Below are 23,450 nucleotides of genomic sequence, written 5' to 3'. Positions count from 1 at the left end.
CAACTTTTTAAAAACACTGACATGAAGAAATATGAAGAGAGAAAATTATCTAATTAATAGGTAAACAGCCATTGAATTCAGAACTGTTAGACATAACATAAGCCAAGACAGCAACCAACATGCATGAAAATAAGTTTAACTATTTGTTGCCTATTTTAAGGCTTTCAATTTATTTTCGCCAAAATAGAGCTCCAGATCACTTAATACTTATACTTATGTAAAAAAAAAACATTAAAACATGGCAAAATTGTATATCTCCTTGAACTCTATCGATTCTCGCTATAAAAGTAAATTCTTGGCCATTATATTATATTCAAGTAGATCTCAAATTAGTTTTTTTTTTTTTCAAATAAATTATACTAGAAGTTTTTTTTTTGTATTGTTTTATTAAATCGTTTTCGCATATTGGTTTCGTACATATATTAATATAAGGTATATATATAGTTGATTTGTAATAAATTATAAGCAAGTCGACTGTACTCGCACTGGAAACGCGAAGAATTATATATACAACAGAGTTATCGAACAGTTCACGTACGCGTACACATATTATAAATTACACAATTAATTACGCTTTAAGTACAGGCAATTCAATTCGGTTATAATTTCAATTCCCATCGGTTGGCGTTAAGATTAATTCGTTGATAAGCAGCTTTCGCAGGAGGAAAGGGACGAGTGGGAGGACTTGTTTGAATGGGAGGATCCAGATCAAGTACATTAGTGTGGACACTACAATAATAATTTGGTCTGCTCTGCACCAGATCGTTGGTGTGTGTGTGTGTGTGTGTTTTTATTTTTATTTTTATATGTTTTTTTTTTTTTGGGATATCCTTAGATGATCGCCTCGACCGCACCGACCTCGGCATTCTTTTTGATCAGGCTCTCCCACTGGGCGATCAGGCCCCTCGACGAGGGCGCCTCCTCGGGCGTCAGATCACAGAGCTGGGCCAACGACATCGCTGGCCGCATTCCGTTGCCATTGGCGTTGCCATTGCCGTTGCCGTTGCTGAATCCATTGGCCATGTAGGCGGTCGCATTCAGGCTGCGATTGCCCGTGGACTTGTGGACGATCTCCTGCTCGTTTCTGCAATTAAATTCAGGTTTTAGGTCCTTAATCTCTGATTTATTTGGCTGTACAACTCACCCATTTCGATCGAGCTCCTGTGTGGATTGGGCGCTGCGCAGTTTTCCGGGTCCGTAGCAATGCTCCACCTCGGAGTCCTCGTCATCATCGTCATCCGCATCGGCCTCGTCGTCTGTGCTGAGTTGCCTGTCCCAAAAATTCAAAATATTATTATTATCAATTTAACAATAAAACAATACTTTTTTTTGTAGCTGTGCCACAAAAACGTTCTCTTGAGAAACTCTCTAAATTCTTATTAGGTTTAAAAAATTTTTTTAATTGATAATTTTAATTGAATGCTAATTGTCATTTAACCTAAAAAATTTTATTTTTGTCTCACTTTTGCAAAAAAAAACATGATGTTATGAAAAACGCAAGAAAATGCTAGCAAAATGTTTGTCGAAGAGAAATAGAAACTGATAAATTAGTTCATTAGCTGCACAATTTTAGCCAAGTTACAACTAACAAAAAAAAAAAAAACAATTTAAAAAACACGTTTCTTGCAAAAAGTTATAATTTTGTGTTTCAAACAAAAAATCTTAATTTTTCGGTCCAAAAAATGTTGAACATAAAAAAGAGATTAGCGTGAATATTTCTCAAAATTTCTTTTGTTCTAGCATAAAATTTGTTATATTAATTGACATTTAAAAAGGAAAAGGAACAATAAAAAATGTTGGCATGTTTGCATTGTCAAATGATTGTTGTTTTTATTAAAAAACAAAAAAAAGGTACTCACTAAGGTTTTGAGGTGTCTATAAGTATGCAACAATATATTTTAGGTCAGAAACCCTGAGAAATTTATTCTGAAAGACGGTGTTATTTTTTTGTGGCATTCTTTCAGACACCTTTTAAAGTTTTTTTTTTTTGAAACTGTAGTAATTTCTGTGATAACTTCTTATTTTCCAAATCAGATTCTCACTGTAACATAAGTTGCTTATTCAAAAAACAGTAGGTTATAAAAAACAAAAAAAAATATATAAACTTCTACAATAGGTATTTCTATTCAATACAAAGAATTAATATAAAAAAAAAGAAATGGAACTGCCTGGCCAAGGACTTACAGCTTGTCGAGGGAGGCCTTCAGGGTGTTCTGCCTGTTGATCTTGCGCAGGCGCTTCAGCTCCGATTCGCGCGACTTGAGGTCCTGCAGCTCGCGCTGGATCTTCTGCTCGACGGGCACATAGCCCCGTCGCAGCGGCCTGCCCTCCGAGTCCCGCTCGATGGCCGCCGGCGACAAGGTCACCGAGGAGGCGCTCGACCCACCGCCCGACTCCAGGAAGGCCATTGCCGTGCGGGTGTTCAGCTTGAGGGTGTTGCTCTGGCTGTTGCTGTTGTTGTTGATGTTGATGTTGATGGTACTAGCAGAACCATTGCCATAACCATTACCATTGGTGGCCAAATTCAAGCTCAAGGCCATAGGAGAGGCGGGCGGCAGGGGGCTGGTGGGTGCCAGCTTGCCATGCGAGGCTATGAACCGCTGCATCACACCCTTGGTGGCGCCACCGAAGGCAAACTGTCGCTTCTGCGGCAGACCGCTCAGCTGGGGCGTCGAAATGGTGCGAGTGATCAGCTTTTGCTGCGGCGGCTCTGGGGTCAGATTGTAGCAATTGGGTCCAATGTAGCGCTGCTCCTGGCGTGCCACCACCGTGAGTTTCAGCGGCTGCTTGGCCGCATTGCCGCCGCCCGTGGCCATGAGGTTGTTGTTGCACTGCGAGGAGGCCGAAATGCCCGAGTCATCCGAGTGCTGGCCATCCAGACTCTCCTCCTTGCCGCTGTTCACGCTGGAGGCCAGCGATGGTGTGTTCGACAGCTCGTCGATGGGCAGCAGCAGCGATGTGGTGGCCGGCTGTGCCGTGACCAGTACGCCCAGCTCATGGTCCTGATCCTGCTCGTGTTCGTTATGCTGATCCTGATCCTGATCCTGCTCCTGCTCCTGCTCCCGGTCCAGTTTCTGGCCAAAGTCAAGGCCATTGCCATTGACCGTGTACGCCTCGAACTCCACCGCTGCGGAGGGGGAAGTGAGGGTCGTGGTGGTGCTGGAGGAGAGCGTGGCCAGCTGGCGGTACTCCTCCTCGCGGCGCACCACCTCCTTGATCTCCTCCTGGATGCGTGTCAGGGGATCGATTTTCTGCAAGCACAAAGAGAACAAAACACTGATATAAAACAATTTCTTTAAGCCTTGAAAATAAATATATTAAAAGAAAGGTAAAGCATAATAAATATAAGCTTTTCTTAGAAAAAAAAAAAAGCCAACAAACTTGGTCTTATTTTATTTCGAGTGCAATTGGTAACCCGAACCGGAGGAAGTGATCGAGCAGCTCCGATTACGCTTCCAAGTTTGAACTTCTTAGCTGCATGCAATCGAATATGCAATATGCCGCAAAAACCAAAGACCAATAACGGAGTGAGGCGGGGTGCCACTCACTTTCGATCGAAAGAATTGCAAGCCGCCAGATGCAGATACACCCGCATCCGTGAGCCGCATCTTTGAGTGAAACCGGAGGAGACAAATCCGCTGTTTGCATAATCCGATTGGCTTCGATCGTGATCGTGATCGTGCTGCCCAAATGATCCAAATGATCGGCCAAAAACCACACACGTCGATTGCTGTTGGGTGGTTCGCAGTGGTTCGCAGTGGCTCGCAGTGGTTTGCAGTGGGCCCAGATGGGCCCCGAGTGAAGTAGAGTGGTTTAGAGTGGACCCAAGCGTAACCCAAGCCGATTATTGTGCGTGACATCGACAACAAAGTTGGGTGGTTGCCGGGATTCCTCTCCGGTTCGTTGACTGCTTTGTTGCTCTGTTTTCGCGGTTTTTGAATCGGTCTCGGAAAATGCCAAACTAAAAAACCAAACAACACATCGAGAGTAAAAGTGTTTGGCAGTCTCACTTTCAGCGCGGTTTTATTATATTCTGCGAACACATGCATAGTGGAATTTGTCGGCTAATTAATTAAGGTTTTACTGTCATCATAAACGCATACAGCTGGGCTCAAATTAATAGTAGTAAGTGTGCAAAACAAAGAAATAATTCGCTAAACAACCTTTTGGAATTACTTAATTCATAATACAGCTGTATTTCTTTTAAGTAAACCAAGTCATAAGAAGTCTCAAATTAGCAAAAAGGTAAGAAAAGCTTTTATTGTAATCATAACAATAAACACATCCAAATGTAGAGGTATGAATTTTGGGAAAATTATTTTTATGATTCAATAGAACATGAATATATTAATTATTCTTTGAGTTATATATATAATTTAATATTTGTCAGTCTTCACCCATTTTTTGTACGCTTTGCCACATCTAAACTATAAAACATTTTCAGATAAATATTTTTAAATAATAAACCTTATCGCGAAATATACTTGTGTTGCTAAATTGGCTTCTATTGGTGAAGCGATATTAAAAGACGCAACGCGGCTGTCTTTACATTGAATATTAGGTTTTAAAACATGGACAACAAAATGAGTGTAGTTGGCCTAAAAATATATGAAAAATGTGGCACAGGCAAAAAAAAAATGGCACATTCGAAGTCTAAAGTACAATAATACATTTTTAATATTTCTGTTTGATTAAAGCAATGGTAAAATGTGTTAGAAGAATATATATATCAATAAAATTCCAATGATAAACATATTACTTGTTAGTATTGTTGTATATGTATGTCATGTTTTTGTTTAACAATTAACTGTCATTATCAGAGTCACACAACCAATTGAAGCTATAATTTTGTCTCCTTTTCTCAGTCTTTTCATGGGCTCTTTTGAATAAGTCACTATTCCCACAGCAATCAGCATCCATTTGATGGCTAAATACTTCCCCTGCAGTCATAATTCGTGCACTTACAGGGTCTCCACCGCCTATACATATGTCTTTATTTTCTTTCTGGGGAAAAGGGGACCCATTTAAGGGTTGTGCCTTAGTTTTTTTCGGGTCACCGAGTTGGTTTTTAAGGGGCATTTAAGGTCTTGGGGTCTCTGACACCGACATGTGGGTGCTCTGCTCTTTAGCCGTTGATGTTGCTGTTGCAGGTGTGTTGCTGCAGCTACGTTGATGTTGCTGCTGTGCTGTTGCTGTTGGCAAACGGGTGTCGCCAGTGGGCTTCCGCATCGTTGTCGCATTAGAAAGTGCCTGTCTTTTGAGAGTCTTTAAGTGTTTCTGCTATTTCTTCACTTCACTTCATCGTCTTGTTTTTTTTTTGTTTTGTTTAGTACGAGTCGATAAAATATTGTCTTGCACATTGAGTCACAGTCACAGGCACAGTCGGTAGTTGACAGAAAAAAATCACTGAATGTAGTCACCGCCCGTAGCTCATCGATTCGATGCAGATTTTCACTCAATTGTTTGGGCCAGCACCCAAAACGACAACGAATCGAAACAAAATGTGCGTTTAACGACGTCGTTAAAAACCGCACACAGAGTAAAAGTGTCAATGGAAATCGAAGTGGAAAATACCCTGATCTTTGCATTTCAGTTAAATAAATTCTGCAAATAGTGTTTCAAAAAGATTCCTTTTCAAATTGAATTTATAATATTATTTTGTTTTTTTTTTTTGTTGCAAAATATAAGTACTTCAAAGGGAAACATTGCATTTAATTTTAAATTTAAACATGCACTTAGGTTCTCACCAACAAAATTGAAATGATAAAATTTTTAAAATAGGTAACCAATTGTCAAGGTTGTTTATTAAGTTTTCTATCACAAAATGTAGCCAAACGGTATGATATTTTAAGGGCTCAGCCAATTTGTTTCCATTTAGTAAGGGAAATTTAATATCTTAAATACTTTCACTGAAGCCCTTAAGTGTTGATGCTTTTTAAGCATATTCTTTTTTCACCACCCGTTTTTTTTTTCATTCAACCGAAATGCGATCCCGTCGTTTCACAGTTTAATTAATACAAAAAAAAAAAAAACCATGGGAAATGCTTCCTGCAGTGGGTTCTACCCATTTTTCTGTTAAAAAAAAAAAAACAATATAAGAGTATACACACAGGTACAACCAAAACGTAGCAATGAAAAAAGATGTAAGATACTTCCGTTTTATGCTGGTGGCCAAGTGCAATGACAGCAACATTGCAGCAGCAACAGCAACAGCGGCAGCAGCAGCAGCAACATCGTAGCAGCAATATCGTAGCAACAGCAGCAACTTTTGGCGGCAGCTGCCTAAAGTCAAGTTGACAGACGCTCCTCGGCCGGCTGTCACTTTTGGCGCGCGTTTTTCCAGCAAATTTACCGCAAAAAGGGGAAATGCAAATGCAACAGCGAATGTGCATGTGAATGTTCATGTGAATGTGGCAAGCGGAATGCGGCAAGCGGCATGCGGCATGCGGCTCTTGTCCAAGTTTGAACCCATTTGCATGCCGCAGTCGTCGGGGGTCAAACGCCCAATGGGTCGCGTGAACAGGCAGCCAGCTGAAAACAGCGAAAAGCAGGCAACGAGCAAATAAGCCAACAAAAGCCAAAGACTTGGGCGCAATTTGTTGCTGCTGTTGCTGTTGCTGCTGCTGTTGCTGCTGTTGATGTTGCTGCTGCCACGACAAGATCGACAACAACAAGATCAGAAACGAGGCAAATAGCAAAAAGCAAATTGGCAAGGGGGGAAAAACACAACATGAGAAACATGAGAAAAACGAACAAATAAGAACAAGATGCTGAGGATATGGACTTGAAAGTACCCAGCATTTAAACAATTCCAACTAGATCCACCAAAATTTAATGAAAATTTAATCAGTTAATATTAATTTGGCATCTAATACTTTTGATGTTCACAACCCTTTAACTTACTATCGCAATTTTAATGCTACATATGTATATGAAAAAAATAATAGATTTTAATGTTTAGCAAAGCTGATTTAACTGCAAATCTAAGCAACAACATTTATAGATATTTTTAGTTCTTAACATGAGAATTTAAAAAAAAAATTATTTTAAAGATTACTACGGTAAATAAATAATTTGTATTTATTGGAAGCAATGTAATAAATGCCATTCAGCAGCTTAATGGTAAAAAACACAGATATTTAGTAATTTTACTTCAACAACCAATTAACTATTCGATACTTTACAGCACAGGATGGGCAAAAAAGGTAACATAAATTACCAAGAAAGTTTCCAAGGTCTGAGTAATTTACAACACCTTTGACTTTGGCAACCTCAAATGGAAAATCAATTAGCTAACGGATAAGAAAAGTCGTATACCCAGATCGGCGGAATTATAGGGGGTACAAGCAACAGAAGTGGAGAAACAGCAGAAGAAACGAACAACAGCGGCAGAACGTGACAAGAAACGTGACCGTGACTGTGGCTCTTTCTTTCCGCCCCTCTTTCTCTCTCCTTCTTTCCCCCGCTCAGTCTATCTCTATCTCTTTCTGGCCACTGATCCACTTCTGGCAACAACACAGCTACACAGAAAACATTTATTAAGATTTCACCGTTATTCGTTTTGCTCATTTTAAATACAAATACTTCTTACATTTAAAGATGTATTTCTAGAAAATGTAATGAATATGAAATGCAATTTGAATTGTCAATATTTTTAAGTTTTGTACCAAATTTCGACCATTAAAAAAATTTTGACTTATAATACATTCGCGTCTTAAACTAATTTCCAAAAAAAAAAAGTTTAAATTGCTTTAATTTCTTGCAACATGAAAAACAAACTTATTGATATGAAGTTTATTTCAGTTTGAAAAAAGTTGACGATTTCGTTTAAAAACAAATGTAATAGCTTTTCTTTACAAAACATGACCGTAAAATGAATCAATAGGAAACTGGTTCTAAAATCGACGAGTGAATTAAATATTTTGGTACTTTTAGCGAAGTTCAGATCAAGTTACAATGTGATCTTGAATTTTGTTCAGTATAATCTTATCTGCTCTGCTTGGGCTGCTGCTCTGCCGACGTCGACGTCAACGTCGTTTACAGGCGAGCGATCAGCATTAGCATAACGTTCATCATTATCGTCATCATCACCTTCGTGATCATCGCGTACAACACTCGTATTTGGGGCAATTCATTTAGCGTTTTCCTCAGTGACCGCCGCAGTTGCAGCTGAAGCGTGCAAAAAAAATGTTCAAATCAACAATGAAGAAGCACAATCCGAACAAAACAAAAAACCCAACCGCATTGACGCCAAAAAGATACAGCATGCTGTGAATATGCAAACAAAGGGCGGTACTTAACATTTTTGGCAATTGGAACATAGGCCAACAAAAAACAATTGGTGCCATATCCTGTGCTTAGAATTAACTGATACATCATTTCGCGGTATAATGACCGAATGCTAATTTATTAATGATCATTCAATTACTTTATTATTATTAAGGGCAGTATTCGTCTAACCATTAACCAAGAAATTTATATAATTTAAAAACTATGGAGTTTGTCATCTTTTGAGTTCCCAACTATCATAACAAACTTGTTTATTAAAAAAGTTTATTAATTTAATTTACAAAATATATTTATAATATTCCTGGAAAATGTATTTTAATTGTTTAATTGTTTCATACCTAAGCTGATTTTCATTCATTTCATGAAACAGTAATCAAAGCCATTAAAAGACTTATCAACATCTATGCTTACTGCAGTTATAGTCCATCAATGGAAATTGCTAAGTTTATAAATCTAATTTGAAGATAAATATACATATATGCGATTTGAGACCTTCAATTTCCACGAACACACATCAAAGGTATTTGCCAATGCCATTATCTTTTTGGCCAACTTTTGTGCCTGTACCATCGACAAGCTTTAAGCACTGATTTAGCCACGATCCGATCGACCCAGTTTTTCTTTTTCCTACCCATAGCAAATCGTGATCAACACTATATTGTATATAGTACAGTCTGGCAGAGAGAGAGAGAGAGAGAGGGAGAAAGAGAGAGAGATAATCGCTGGGGGAAATCAAAGGCGGATGCACTTGGAGCATGTGTCAATTATGACGCCATATCATTAGCATTACCAATACCATTAAGAATGGACCGTTGCGGCGATGGCTGTCATTAGATTTGTCATGCCATGCCATGCCATGCCACAAAAAGATGTTGGCCAAACAAAAAAAAAAAAAAATGGCGAGAAAAAACGAAAAGAAAAACAAAGAAAAACTGATATCCAAAATGATGGCCATAGTCACGTCGCCAGAGCTCTGGGCGCTCCATTAGCAAACTGAGCAAATTGGTCAACAACGCGAAAGCAGGCCCACAAAAATGGCCAAAAATGGGACAAATGGGTGGGGGGTCGATCTAAGGATTGTGGGTGGTGGGTGGTTTAATATTGGGTGCTAAAAGATACTGTGCGCAATTGGCGGGCAAACAGTTCGTGCGGCTTTGGCTTTTCATTCGAACCTTATCTTATATTGAACCGAAAGGTTCTGTGTATGTGCTTAACAAAATGAATTCGCGATAAGCGAACGACTGCTGATAAAAAGCCCAACGGTTCGATCACTTTTTTGCTTTTTTTCCCAGCTCCTCCAGGTTTCGGTTTGGCCTCTTTATTTTGGCCAACAATGCGTGACCTGGCCAAATCAGGGGCTCGAACTACAGTTTGCTTTTTCAATTTCAGCATTTCGGCATTCGGCGGCTTGATTGCGAATTGTTTGGCCATTAATTTGGTTTCGGTTGTCGGTCTTGGCCAGCTTTTATTGGCGCCGGACAGTTCGTTAGTTAGTCGGTCATTAAATTAAGTGCCTGCTGACGGGAGTCCACTCAGCTCTAAAGACACAGATACGGCGGATGATTCATACCGTATCTACGGCAAGTTAGTCCGGGGAACTACAGTCAAAAACTAAATGAAATCTTGGGCGGAACTATTTTATTGGCCCAGCTCTAGTTCCACAGAACTCTCGTGGCAGTAAAAAAAAACTCAATGGGAGTCACCACAAATTAGTTTAACACACACAAATTGTATTTGCAGAAGTAAAAGCGGTTTTTTTTTGCACCTTTTCACTCACATTTTAAAAGTTGTATCTAGATACGAAATATAGTTATAATTGGTTAATTTTCAATATTTTCAAATTATTATTTTGTGCCTAAGATCATTTAATGAACTCTATATTTTATCCAAATAACAATATCTTTTGTACGTTTCAATTATTTTATATTCGTTCTAAAATAAATTAATAACAAAATAACATAATATTAAATACAAATAACATGTAATCAAACAAACCTATTAAATTAAAAATTGTCCTTGTACTTTTTAATTATTTTATATTCGTTTAATTCAAACCTCAATTCGGATATAACTTTTTTGTGTATATATTAGTAAAGATTGGCACAAAATATGGTTAGTTAAACATACATTTAATAAGCGGTATGAATGATGTATAAGAGCTGCAATATCAAGTTTTTACTATGCAGAAAAAAAGACCTGGCCACTCAACTGGAGCACTTACCCAACCAAATGTGCAATCCGCAGAAAAAGCCATAACAATATCACCGGTGCAGGCAAAAGGAAACGAAATCAAAAAATACAAAACAAAACCAGACAAATTATGTCACCCGAGTGCGGAGTGGAGCAGAGCAGAGCTGCATGCCGATGTCGATGCCGCCGACCAGACCCACAAAACGTGCCCAGCATATCGGTTGTATCTGCATATACATACATACATATAGTATCTTTTTGTAGGTCTAAGGCGAAGGCAAAGGCAAAGGCGAAGTGGAAGTCCGGCATTATGTCATCTATCCACTGCGAAATGCAGAGCCAGCTGCTCTGGCTCTGGGCCATTGACACGCGGAGCAATGGTAATGGGTAGTAATGTGCCAAGAAGCGCCAGACCCAAAGAACAAGACAGGTATACACATGTATCTCTATCTGTATCTGTATCTGTATCTGTATCTGCATCTGCATCTGCATCTGTAAGTGCAGCTGACAGTTGCGTGTTTGAACTTGGAGCGCTCCGCGAAGCACGTAAAAGATACAGAGCACACAGAAAGAAAAGTTTTAAGTGATACCATGATCAACTTAAAAATACCACTGTGTCTATCAAGTTTTCTTTTCTCGTATAAAAGTACAACATTTTTTGGATTTTAGTTTTCTTTTTAAGGAGAACATACATAATACAATTTGATCTATAATATTTTAATCCAATTCAATGTATTGATTCAATTTTGATTTAAATCGCAATGTCTAAATAGTGATTTCTTATGTTGGAAAGTATGTTCTAAAGCTTCTTTATTGTCAACTAACTGGTATATTTTTCAGTGCACTACCTGGGGGCATCTGGTGATTGTTCTGCTGGCCAGATCACAGCGCTGGCTGTTGTAATTGAAACTGTGTTTCATATTGTGTCGCTGCTGGCTGATTGAAATATGTACGCCAAGACAATGGCAAATATTTGCGAAACGCTTTGTCGGTGAGCCGCGACCATCCACAAGATTCTTTTACGGTTGGGACAAATAGACGCAATTCAGATACAAGATACACGGGCAAAGTTAATTGACTTGCTTTGTTCGCACTCTAGATATTTGCTCTGTTTTTTGTTTTTTGTTTTCCGTATTTTCTGTATTTTCTGTATTTTCCGTATTTATTTTTGTTTTGGAAACGGAACAAACAGAGATCGATGGGGTAACTACATGGGTGCTGCCTGTGTGACAGGCTGGAATTACCTCAGTTTTTGGCTGATTAAAAGCGAAACCATTTTCACGGACTGCCTTGAGAAAGTGCCAACACTTAAGACGTGACAATGGCCCGCGTTTCTGAACGGGTTTGGTAATTTTCCAGCTCAGACAGTTGACCGTTAAGCGTTCAAGTCCCAACAACAACCGATAAAAGCCCATCCTATCTGATCCACACCCACTGGAGCTGAACTTGAGCCGAAATGAATGGGCAGCGGTTTTCTTTTTTCATTCACTTGTATTTCATGAATGAAATGCGCCGATGCCGTCTGTCCATCTCTGCTGTCCATTGTCCGCATTTATGACATTTAGCGGCCGCTTAGCCACAGCCAACTGCCAACTGCCAACGGTAAACTGTTTAGACGTATTTAAGACATGCTAACTGCACTTTATAAGCGTCATACTTTGTCCGCTGCCCCGTCAGTGTTGGCATGGATCGTAAAAATTATCATTATCATTATCATTATCGTCGCTGGGCTATTTCTATGTTTTCCCTACCGCCTCCCCTGCCACCTTGCATTCCGTTTTCTTAATTTTTATTTTTTTTTTTTTTTTCGTGAAAGGTTGTGCATACTTATTAAGACAAAGTGCTATGGAAATTTATCAAAGCGCTGTTACCTTTCACCACGTCGCTGAATTTGTATTATAGCAGTATGCACTTCTTTAGAATTTCTCTGATGGTGCATATAGATAATTCCTATTGGACATTGGCTAGCGCAAAATCAATGGCAAAGCAAATCCATTTATAATGGTAATAAATTAATTTTTATATTGCTACTTATTAGTAATAGATAGTCGATGCTTTATCAGAGATAACCGAAACACAAATTGCTTTAGCAGAATTTTGCTAGTTCAAAGTCTCTATAAGTAACAGGTTTACGGAGTTCGGTATAACAGTTCTTAAGTTTATTTCCTCAATTTTATTTGAAGTATCAGAATTGCTTTATTAACTCAAATTCCTTATAGGTCAAAATTATTATTAGTTATAACTCTTTACACAATGGCCCGAACCTTAATTTTTGTGACATTTGTATAATTTGTTTGTATAACAGATTTATGGAGATCAGTATAACAGTGTTTAGCTAATTTCCTAGATTTGTGGGTTTCCTCCAACAAAACGTACAAACTAGGTCACTTGAGACCTAAACCGCCAACACCTTCACAAATTCGCTAGCGAAAACAACCCGAGTGTTGAAACAATAACAATATCTAACTCTAATTTAGTTAAATGTACTTATAACAAGCATAACAAACGTGGGAATGTCTTTCCCACGCTTTAGGAACAAAATGGAGTTGCAGACGTCGGTTTCTGACAACAACTCACCATGGTGGCTTTTAGACTAGCAGCGACTTTGGAGAGACAATTGCCAAATCATGTCAGAGATAAATTACGCGAAAGGCAGAAATCTCCAATGGAAATGCAAATGCAAAGCCAGACGGCAGAGTCCAAGTTTGTGACTCTTTTTTTTTTATGCTCCATTCGAAATGGATGGGGGCCAACTGTCTCCGCTGGCTTATTTATGTTACCATGTTTGTGTGACAGGCGATGTGACGATGGCGGAGCTACTTAGTGGTAATGCGGCGACCGTTAAACACCCAGTCACTCATTGTTATACAAATGCGAATACGAACGCTGGACAGCAGCATTTGAGGTATTTTGCAGCAGCAGGTGGCAGCAGCAGTAGCAGCGGAAATGCTCGCACTGTGGAAATGGCTTCATTACGGAAAGGCGGCCATAAACTGCATGGCACGAGACCTGATACTTTGATACTGCTCGTCGAGTGTGTTATGCAATCCACTGGGGAGAATTGTCTATATGAAAAGACATTTGACAACTACTGCCGTTTAAATATCAATGCTAAATTCAGTTTGACCCATAAATTATGTGAAAGTCCTTGCTAGCATACTTAAGGTCCATCCGTGGGCGCCACAAATATTAAGCCATGGTTTTTAATCAGCTGTGATACGATATATAAAGACATTGACGACTATAAGTTGACTTAATTTCGGGTATAACTTTAGTTAGACGGTTAATTATCCTAAAGCCCTATGTTGGAGAGCGCCACAAAGAAGAAGTCTTTGTTTCTATTATAGACATAACTGGGATGGCAAACAAAGTGGTACTAATCCATTGAGATCGAATTTTAAAGTTTTTTTCTCCAATAAATTTGGTAAAGTAAAGCACCGGGACGAGCCGGTGAAATACACGTTTCTGCTGCACTGCCTGAGTCACCTTGCCATTTATAATTGGCAACGGCATTTTCAATTACTTTCGGCCAAAGCAGGAGGAACAACAAATTGCCAAAGTATCTTATCTGCTTTCAGTTTTCCTTTGCTCCATTTGCCGACATTCCCCACTTGTTATTTAGTTTGTTTAGCACCAACACCACCACCATTCACCATCCACCATCCACCAGCACCCTGAACGGCAGGCACCACCAGTAGAATAGCACCACCATGTACTTACACGGCCTGATGCAATGTTTATGCCGAAAGGTTCGGGGAGCTGAAGAGCTTGGCGCCCCTAGCAGGTGCCCATATACCAATTTACACTTTACCCAAACGCTTATAAGCAAACGAGTGTATGGAGGAAATTACGACTGATATGCGCTATCAGCTATCATTCCGTTATCGATATATATAACCCACACTTGCAGGCGGGCTGACATTCAAGTTCAGTTAACAAATTGAGTCATCGTGGTTGGAAACTTTATCAAACTCCTCTCAGGCCCAAGAAATACACTATTGGGCGTTGTTAAGGACGGTATAACAATTTTACCTTTTTATTTAATACGTAATAAATCTGGAGGTTTATTTAACGTCTGAGCATTAATTGGAAAAATATTGCTCTCTTCGCGGAATGATATTGCTTGGCTAATGGAGCTTTTCGATTAGATAAAGTCGCTGATTTCATTAATATTATACTGTTTCTGTTTGCTGGCGTTCTATTTGCGGTGTGCACCTATTTGATAATTGAATAGGAGTGGGAAATACTTTGTGGCAAATGTGGGTGGGTATTGTATTCAAATCATAAATTACAACCATGTTTAAGCGTATAAAATTTGGAAAAAAATGCCTTACGTTTAATTTTTTTGACGTCATCAGTAAAAATATAAAAATATTACAACATATTTGCAGTATATAACAACAGATATGGTACAATATGAATTGGATCCATATGTCATGAATACTTATTGATTACGAAACATGATAAGCCTATAGCCATATGAATAAGTATAAAAATTGAAGGTTTTTGGTTTCTCCAAAAAATGGTATATAACATTTCCGGCTAATGGGCCTTATCAAGCGACACTTAATGCCCTGAAAGCCAGCCATATGCTAATTAGCCCCCAGCCCCGCCCACAAATAACACCTTGACATTGATGAATTGCCAAAGTTGGCAATGGAACACTAGCATTTCTTTTATGGAATGTGCATGGTATAGGGCTGACTAAGCCTTATCGCTAATATATTCAGTGTTGATAATAGAGCTTATCATTCAATAAGCCGCACGTCAATAGAACCTTGACTTATAAAGAGCTGGCGATATCTGTGGGTAAACCAACGTGCAGGGTTTGCAGTTCGACTTACGGTTCAATCAAGTCAATTGCATTTGCACTTGGGACCACTAATTTGGCGACTCTCACGCCATGCCATCCATATACCATACCATACACAGAGTTCCATACTTTGGCCGTATTCAATTTGAATCGGAGAAAGTACAGCCACGGCCCATTGTTTAGTGGGTTTTTTAGATTTGATGGTGGAAATTGCGACACGCTTTTGCCAACGTCTGCCATTGACACTTGTCCCTCGCTTTCATTCAAATTTTCGCAGTCGAAAGGCAATAGAAACCATCAGCTTTGCAGAGTTGTGTGAAAAGAAAGATCCCATCCATCCATCCAACTATCCATCCAACTATCCATCCATCAGATATGCAATATGCCTCATCATTTGTGTGTGTGTGTGGGGAAAAATGTAAAGTAGCACAAAATGTTAGCAAGTCGAGCAAACAAAATGCATCAGTGGGGATGGGGGGATCCTATGGATACCATACCTATCTACCATTTCTCGGACGCCCGCCCACCCAACGATCCGACATGCAATCGAAAGCGGCTCGGCTCCTCTGCCGACAATCTAATTGATATTTCTGCCGGCTGGCTGGCATTTGTTCGAAGCCTGTGAAAATGCACAGCCGGCGGGCTAATTGAAAGAGAGAGTGCACATCGGTGCCAATGGGTTAAGGTTGCCATGCAAATCACATCGCCGAAACGAACAGAAATTGTGGTAGGTCACCGGGCCGAACCGGGGGCTTATTTTATCAATACCACGCGGCCCCCAGACAATGGAGTGGAAAGTGTTTGGGTTTGGGTTTGGGTTTGGGCTTGGGGTTTTTGGTTTGGGAGCGCCCAGTTATGAGCGAAATGCCTGAGAAGTCGACACATTGAACCCTTGGGTGGGGGAAAGTTTCTTGAATTTCCAATATTTTCCATGACATGCCATACCGACGCAACATGTCGTCTTTATCTTAGCCTGAATGATTTAACTTTGTCACAGGTCGATTTGCGTCTTTGTATTTAAGTAGATAACAATTCTTACGGGGCTTTGATAACTCTGATTGTTTCCATGACTGTTATTATACAACCTTATGTTATTGTTTATTTATTTATTTGTACGCCAAAACAAGTTTACTGGACACAACTATATATATCTTAAAACTAGAAAACAAGCTAAAAGATATTTAATTAAAGAGTTATGCACTAATCAAATAGTCAGGCTAAATTTGTTCACAATATTAGGATTTTGTTTCTATAAAAGCTCTTTATAGTTTATATAATAAATGTGTTACGTGTCACATTAAGTTCCTGATGTTATCATCTTAAAAGTATCTAGTATCATTTCTGATGAATACTTAGCAAACGTGACATCTTTATAAAATTGAATCAAGCATTTGTCCCCCTTTTTGGAGACTGATATACATAATATCATCTCAACAAAAACTCTTCTTTATCTTTGAGAACTGATCGAAAACATATGAGTCGATGTTAGGCGCAAAAACAAGGCCATCTTCAACTGACATTTCTCACACGGGCTAGGCAAAACCTTTTTTATCTTCCCGAAAGCAATCAATCAAATGGTAATTGAAAAACTGCAAGTTATGTATACGCATGACATCTGCGGCGATGAACTTGCATCTTCCCCGTCTTACCAAGTTCCTTCTTCCGCCACAGAAAAACAGATCTGAACAACTGGCAAAACAATAAGCGAGAAAATTGAAAAAAGGCCAGGCTGTGCAGAAGAGAAATAAACTTTCTAGAAAAAGAAAATGTAAAATCTCATTATTTCTCCTGCACGTTCTTCTTCGATGACTAGTGCTGAGGATGGAGGATGGGGTGAGTTGCTACGAGTTGATTTGAGTTAAGTTGAGTTGATTTGAGGAAAACAACTTTCAAAGCGAAGCGATCATGAGAAAAGAATGGAAAAGATCTGGGGACTTGCAGTGCATCTTTCATCAGCTGGCCACCCGATTTCCGTTGTCACACGGTAAGAAAATCAGCTCGGGTTTTATTTAAAATTTCACCATTAACTATGAAGAGAAGTTAATTTTTCAAAAAATAAGGATAACTGAAAACATTAACAAGGTTATATTATATTAATCTTTTTTAAGTATTTAATTTTCAAATAACAAACTTTTGAAATTTAATTTAAACCTAAAAAATTATGAATTCAACGCAGTCACCCAACCAATATGGCTAAGGCATTCAAATTGTAAACAAACATTTAAACTGCAGTGTAGGTGTGTGCTTAGAACCGATATATTTCCCTCACCAATCCGTTTGTATTTTCTTAATCAATTATATTTTTCCATAAACTGCAAATGCAAAATCAAAAGTACACTTGTACTTCTGTATATAACATACAAATTTCTTGCTGTGTATGGTCATGCTGCAACTCAGTACCATGGCGAAAAATCAATTTTTGAAACGTATAACTAAACCCGGCTAATCAGCGATCGTGGATCAGTAAGTCGCGCCGAAATTACAGCCAATGACATCGAATCAATTCGTCTGTGGTATCTGTACGATCAATTGGTTTACTAATTGCGCACTATTTATTAGCAATTATGTGTTATGGTCGCTACAATCGGGAATCTGTATCTGTGAGATAATCGACAGCGACGATTTGCGATGACTTGCGATGACTTCTTTCACTTTGATTGACACGGTTTTTGGGTTATGGCAAATTGATTTCTGGCCGGGTTGAGTTGAGTTAAGTTGAGTTGAGTTGAGTCGTTTCGAGTTATAAAATCGACTTGCGGCCGGCAATTATATCAGCCGGCCAACGGTACTGTACGGTACGCGTCGACTGCATCGGTATGGTATTAGGTTTTTGTATTGGTTTTGGTTTGGGTTATGCTTTTGGTTTGCCTTAGTTTGGTTTCATTTTGTTCGCTCGGGCATCGTTGGGGATTGCCGCATTAAATGTAGTTCAAATCACTTTCGAAAACATAGCTGTCTGAATATAAAGGAAAACATTGCATTGTTGGGGGGCAGTTAAACGCTTGCCTCAATCCTAACGGTCGTCGCATTCACATTCACTTTTCATAAGAAACATACACAGCCAGCCAGAAAGCCAGCCCCCCTCATTTGAATTTCTAATCGGCCGAAATGTTTTATGACCGTCTTATTACTATTATTATTCAGATTCGGAAATGTGGGACTTATTCGATTTCGTAATCGGTGAGCATTTCGCTTTTACACCTCGTGTAAATCACCATCGCATCGCATCTGAGAGTCTAAGATTATGTGTCTGGGTCTGGGTCTGGGTCTTTGCCTTTTGAGTTCATTGCCAGAACTGAGGGGAACCGGTTTTTGTTTTTGTTTCTGTTTCTATTACTGTTTAGTTGTTCGGTGAAATTTATGATGCATAATATTTGTTTTATTTGCCATTGTTTTGTGGTCATAGGCAGCAGGCATCAGGCAACAGCCCCGTTGCACTCGAAATGTCGAAATGGTGGTGAAGATCTGGCCCCCAGATGCAATTGAAAGTTCCCAGAAAAAAAAGAAAGAGCTAAGGGTTTCCCAGAAGGCTTACGGCAATTTTGGGGAGTAACCAAATGCCTTAACCGTTTAACACAAATTTATGAACATTTTTGAAGGTAATCAGATTTACGGCTAGCCATTATAAGATACTTGAAAAATCATTTGTCGAACGGTTTTATTCTAGTTCACCTTTGGGATGGAAAGCACTTCAGAATACAAAATATGATGGATTTGCTTAGAATATGGAGGATCATTAATTAATCACCAAGAACCTATAAATTCTGTAATGGGCTAAAATGATTGATCAGTTGCGATCAAATTTCATTGTGAATCTTAAGATCCATTAGTTATTTGTATAGCCAATAAGTTCTACATTTTATTTAATCAAAATCAAATCTATGATAAAAACTAGACAGTCGTTAAAAAAAAAAAAAAACAATTCTTTAGTGGCTTTTCACTTTTAGCCAAAGTTTTATTTTGAAACTATTTTAAACTTTTCCTTTAATAAAAATACGGTTCTATCAATTAAAGACCCCAAATGTTGATCTACAAATTATCTTAAATATTATAAGCTATGGATTAAAGTGAAGTAGTTTCATGACTGCTTTTCTTTTAGGCTCCATTTCCAGATTTACATATAGTGTGCAGTTTGTCTTGGCCACCTATAATTAGTAGATAATTAAGTTATCCGACTGCGGATGATTCTCGGCACCATGAGTCCATTTGCTTTGCTTAGTTTTCCATATCTTCTCTTTGGCCACCTTCAACTGCTCCAGTTTTCGAGATAATATCTCGCATCTTTTCGGTTTGAGTGCTTCAATAATAACCGTTGTTTTTGGGGTTTTCTCTGTTTGTTTTTTCAGATTGCCAGGGGTCAGGAGTCGTTGAACCCAGACATTGACCCCCACCTTCTCCCCACCCCTTCGGCGATCGACGCACGACATGTTTCGGGTTTTGTTTTATTTTTGTTATTTTTCGGTTTTCAAGTTATTTGGTTTTTAGCGTACTTTGCGTTTGCGTTTGCTGCTTGCTGTTTGCGTTTTTCATTTGGCTTTGGGCCATCTCTCCCACCTTTCGAGAGGTTACTTTCGGCAATCCCCCTCTTTCATCTAGCCATCTGCGTTTATGTGTAATTACATTGGGAGTTTTGGGTTTTGGATTTTGGATTTCGGGTTCTTCGGATTCCGGTCCGGTTCGCTCCGATACGGCTTTTGGCTTTTGGCTTTTGTCCACCTCGATCGCCGCTTTCAAACATTTTCCTTGTAGCCGCTTTGGGGCGTTTTAACAAGAGCAGGTAGCCCATCTTTCCAACCTCCACCAAAATAATTATGTTTATGTTTTTCGACTTGGGTAATTTTCATTTTTTACTAACTTTTTATTGACTGCGAAGCTGCATAAAGACATTCATTAGGCATTTATCAAGCTGGTGTCAGGATCTCACAGCGCTTTTGGTTGTTTGGCTGACCGGTTTCGGGCATTTTTACTTTCGATTGGCAAACGGGTAAAATTGACGGGAAAATCTTACTACCGCTGTCTGCGTCCGCAATGCGCAAAAAAAGCGAAATTTGAATAGACGAGCAACAACCAGAAATGATGCATCCAATTCTAACCGGTTTTTGGGGGTTTTCTTCTCATTTTTTTGTTTTTTTTTGTGGCATTTCTCGCAGCAAAATTGGAAAAATTGTACAAGGAAATTGGGAAAAAACAAGTGAAGATGCTCAATAAATATATAATATATTATTGTGAAATCCGAATTTTATTGATAATAAATCAAACATAACTGTGAGTTTTAATTAATAATATGTTTAAAAGGTTTAGACAACGTTATTGCTCAAATGTAAATTTGTAAACATTTTGGTTTATATCAAAAAGGCAAATGGCATAAGTGCAGCTTTGTTTTGGTTGCTTTGCTTCTTGGATGCTGACTTTTAATAAATGTTTCCGAATTATCATTTGAAAATAAATGGTATATATGTACATTTTAGAATTAATTTCTTAACGTTAATGAGAAAATGAAAAAGTCTTCTTAAGCAGAGGTGGTGAAAAAGTGAGCATTGTGTATCCAAGTTAAGCAGGAATTGAGTCTGCATTTCTGAGACTTAGACTTGTGTTCTTCATATCTTTTTTTCTTAACGCTCCTCTCAAACGGACTGGTGATCGAGTGCAGATCTTCAGCTTGGCCTGAATCGCAACGGGGAGATCCTCGAGCTCAATCCGCTGCCATGGCCAATCAGCCAGTCTCAATCACTTGACCATGTATCCCCCTTCCCCTCTAGGTGGCAGCCCCTGCATCGCCCCCTCCGTGTACGACCCCCTCGATCATTTGTCGACTTGTCCATTGCAATTCTTGAGGCATTTTATTTGGGTCATGGACAGTCATCTCGCTCAACGTTTCCCCCCTCCGCGGTCTTGTATCTACAGGTTTTTCGACTTTTACTTGCAACTGGCATTGGCCGGGCCAAAAAGGCATTTTTTTTAGCCTTTTTGATTCCGTGTTTCATCTTTTGGTTGGTTTTTAAAAACGAATCATCGTTTTTTTTGGGGTTCTCGGGTGTTTAGTGAGCTGCCAAAACAGCTGTTAAGACGGTTTTTATTATTTATTATTTTCTTTTGTTTTTTTTTTGCCTAAAAATGTTTAATTTTTAATGTTTAATTAATTACATTTAATGTAGAATAACGTATTTAAATGGTATTATTGGGTTTTGAAACATAGAGAAATTAAGCTTCAACTTTATAAAATTAAATAGAGATATAATAATCGTTTTATAGCTGTTATGTTTCGGAATATTCCTATATTTCTGCTGTCAATTATTGTTCCCGTCATTCATTTCATATACTCTGAAGTTAAAATATAACATTTTAACAACGACATAAAGTTATCAAATTTATTTTGTCTTCTGCTAAACCAAAGATATTTACAGATCCATTTGTCTTTTTATTCTGATATTACAGACTACATTTTTTGATTTCTTATATATAGTTCGCATGAACAATAAATTAAAATATACATATCCCTTGTTTTTCTTTTTTTTTCCGTGATGTGTAAGTTTTGGGAACAGATTGTTTATCGAACATGACATTTGTGGCACACTTTTGGACTTAAGGCCTAATTCTTCATGATCTTGATGTGTTCATCTTGGAAAAAAAAGGAGAAAAAGAGAGAACGAGGAGGTGGAGGTGGAGTACTACGAGAATTGGAGTCCAAACAATGGCGATCACTAAATTTCACAGCTCTTACCATGACTTTGGTTTTGGCCCCCAAGAAAGATCAAGACGGCTCCAAAAATATATTAAACACAAAACGTTGCCAACTGTGCAAATAAAGCAGCAACAACAATAACAACAATGGGGAACACACATGCACACCTGTGGGTAAATGAAGAAGAAGAAGAAGAAAAACCAAAAAAAAAAAAAAAGAGACTAAAAGACTAAAAGAACAACAACATGTAAATGAAAAACCAAACAAAACCATTTTACAATTGTGGCCAGAGCATTGTTATTGGTGTTGGCTTTGTTGTTTTGCCTGTTGTTTCTGTTGTTGTTGGTTTTAATTTTTTTTTTTTTATTTCTGCGGAAAGTCAGGAAAATCAGTCAATGGAACGTCACGGCAGAACAGCGGCAGCGACGCCGACTGCGACGTCGACAGCGACGCCAACTGAGACTGCGCAGCATCGGGGGCGTACTAAGTTCAATGAAATACAGTAAAAGGGAGACGAAGAGAAGGAGGGAGAGGAGGATGAAAAGGAAAAGAAGCCAAATACACAGAAACAAAATAGCGGAGAAAATACGAAATAATACACCCAACTTAAAACAGCACGATATCAATTAGATATTCACATTTTCCATATCATTTAAATATGAGAAGAATTCACAAGTAATACACAAGCAGTTAAGGGTACTGTGTACCAACTGAATCTTAACATTTGTAATAGAATTGTTATTTTGTTTATACATTTATAACGCATGCAGGCAAAAGAAAGTATTCACAATTTCTGCCGAATTTTTTTTGTCTTCTATACGTTATTTTTATATTTTTTGTATACTAAATCTTGATTTAATAAATATTCAAAATAAATTATGAATTATTTCATTATGAGGTAGAATAAATAAAAATTTGGAAATCATTTCAAATTTTAATGTTTATTAATTTTGAATATTTGCAATTATTTACTGAGATTTTTAAATACTTTTGGTAGTAGAATTTACTAACCTCTTCAACTTTCTGCTGCATTTTGATCAAATGTTTATTTGGCGTTGGCTGCAAAGATGCGTTTTAACACTTAACAGAACAAAATTTTACAAAAAAAAAAAGAGACGAAAATAAATGTTTCAATTGCGACACATTCACGGGATCGTCTATTGAAATTGCACTTTCAGATTTCCTCCTAATTTTTCTCTGTTTATCGGCGGTTGCGCGCGCGCAAAAAGTGCAGCGAGGAAAACAAACAATCAAAACAGGCGGATGAATAGGAGTTGGAGTAGGCGCGAAGAATTGTAGAATCGTAGAATCGGAGACTTTTGGAGGAGCGACCAGCACGCAGAGCAATCGAAAACACAACTGGTGGCAAAACCAAAACGAGACGAAGAATGTGGAGTGCAACCGACGATAACACAAACACAGCGCTAAAGCTCCCCGGACAATCGATAACGCCAGCGCCATGTCTATCGAAAATAC

General features: G+C 38.5%; 1 protein-coding gene across 2 annotated transcripts; it reads right to left on the bottom strand.

The window, feature by feature from the left end:
- Positions 1-414: 414 nt before the first annotated feature.
- LOC128265379 (homeobox protein 13) lies at positions 415-23,360 on the bottom strand. Of its 2 annotated transcripts, XM_053001354.1 has the most exons (5): positions 22,986-23,360; positions 2,820-3,251; positions 2,185-2,459; positions 1,145-1,270; positions 415-1,084 (listed from the first exon to the last, which is right to left on the bottom strand). In XM_053001354.1, exons 1-5 carry the CDS (start codon positions 23,004-23,006, stop codon positions 832-834), a joined length of 1,107 nt encoding a protein of 368 aa, XP_052857314.1. In that variant the 5' UTR covers positions 23,007-23,360; the 3' UTR covers positions 415-831. The 2 variants fall into 2 exon arrangements, with proteins under 2 accessions (XP_052857314.1, XP_052857313.1); XM_053001353.1 differs by having other exon boundaries at positions 2,185-3,251.
- Positions 23,361-23,450: the final 90 nt, after the last annotated feature.

Source organism: Drosophila gunungcola, unplaced genomic scaffold (assembly GCF_025200985.1).
Source record: "Drosophila gunungcola strain Sukarami unplaced genomic scaffold, Dgunungcola_SK_2 000117F, whole genome shotgun sequence".
NCBI lineage: Eukaryota > Metazoa > Arthropoda > Insecta > Diptera > Drosophilidae > Drosophila > Drosophila gunungcola.
This window is presented reverse-complemented; position numbering and strand designations above follow the sequence as displayed.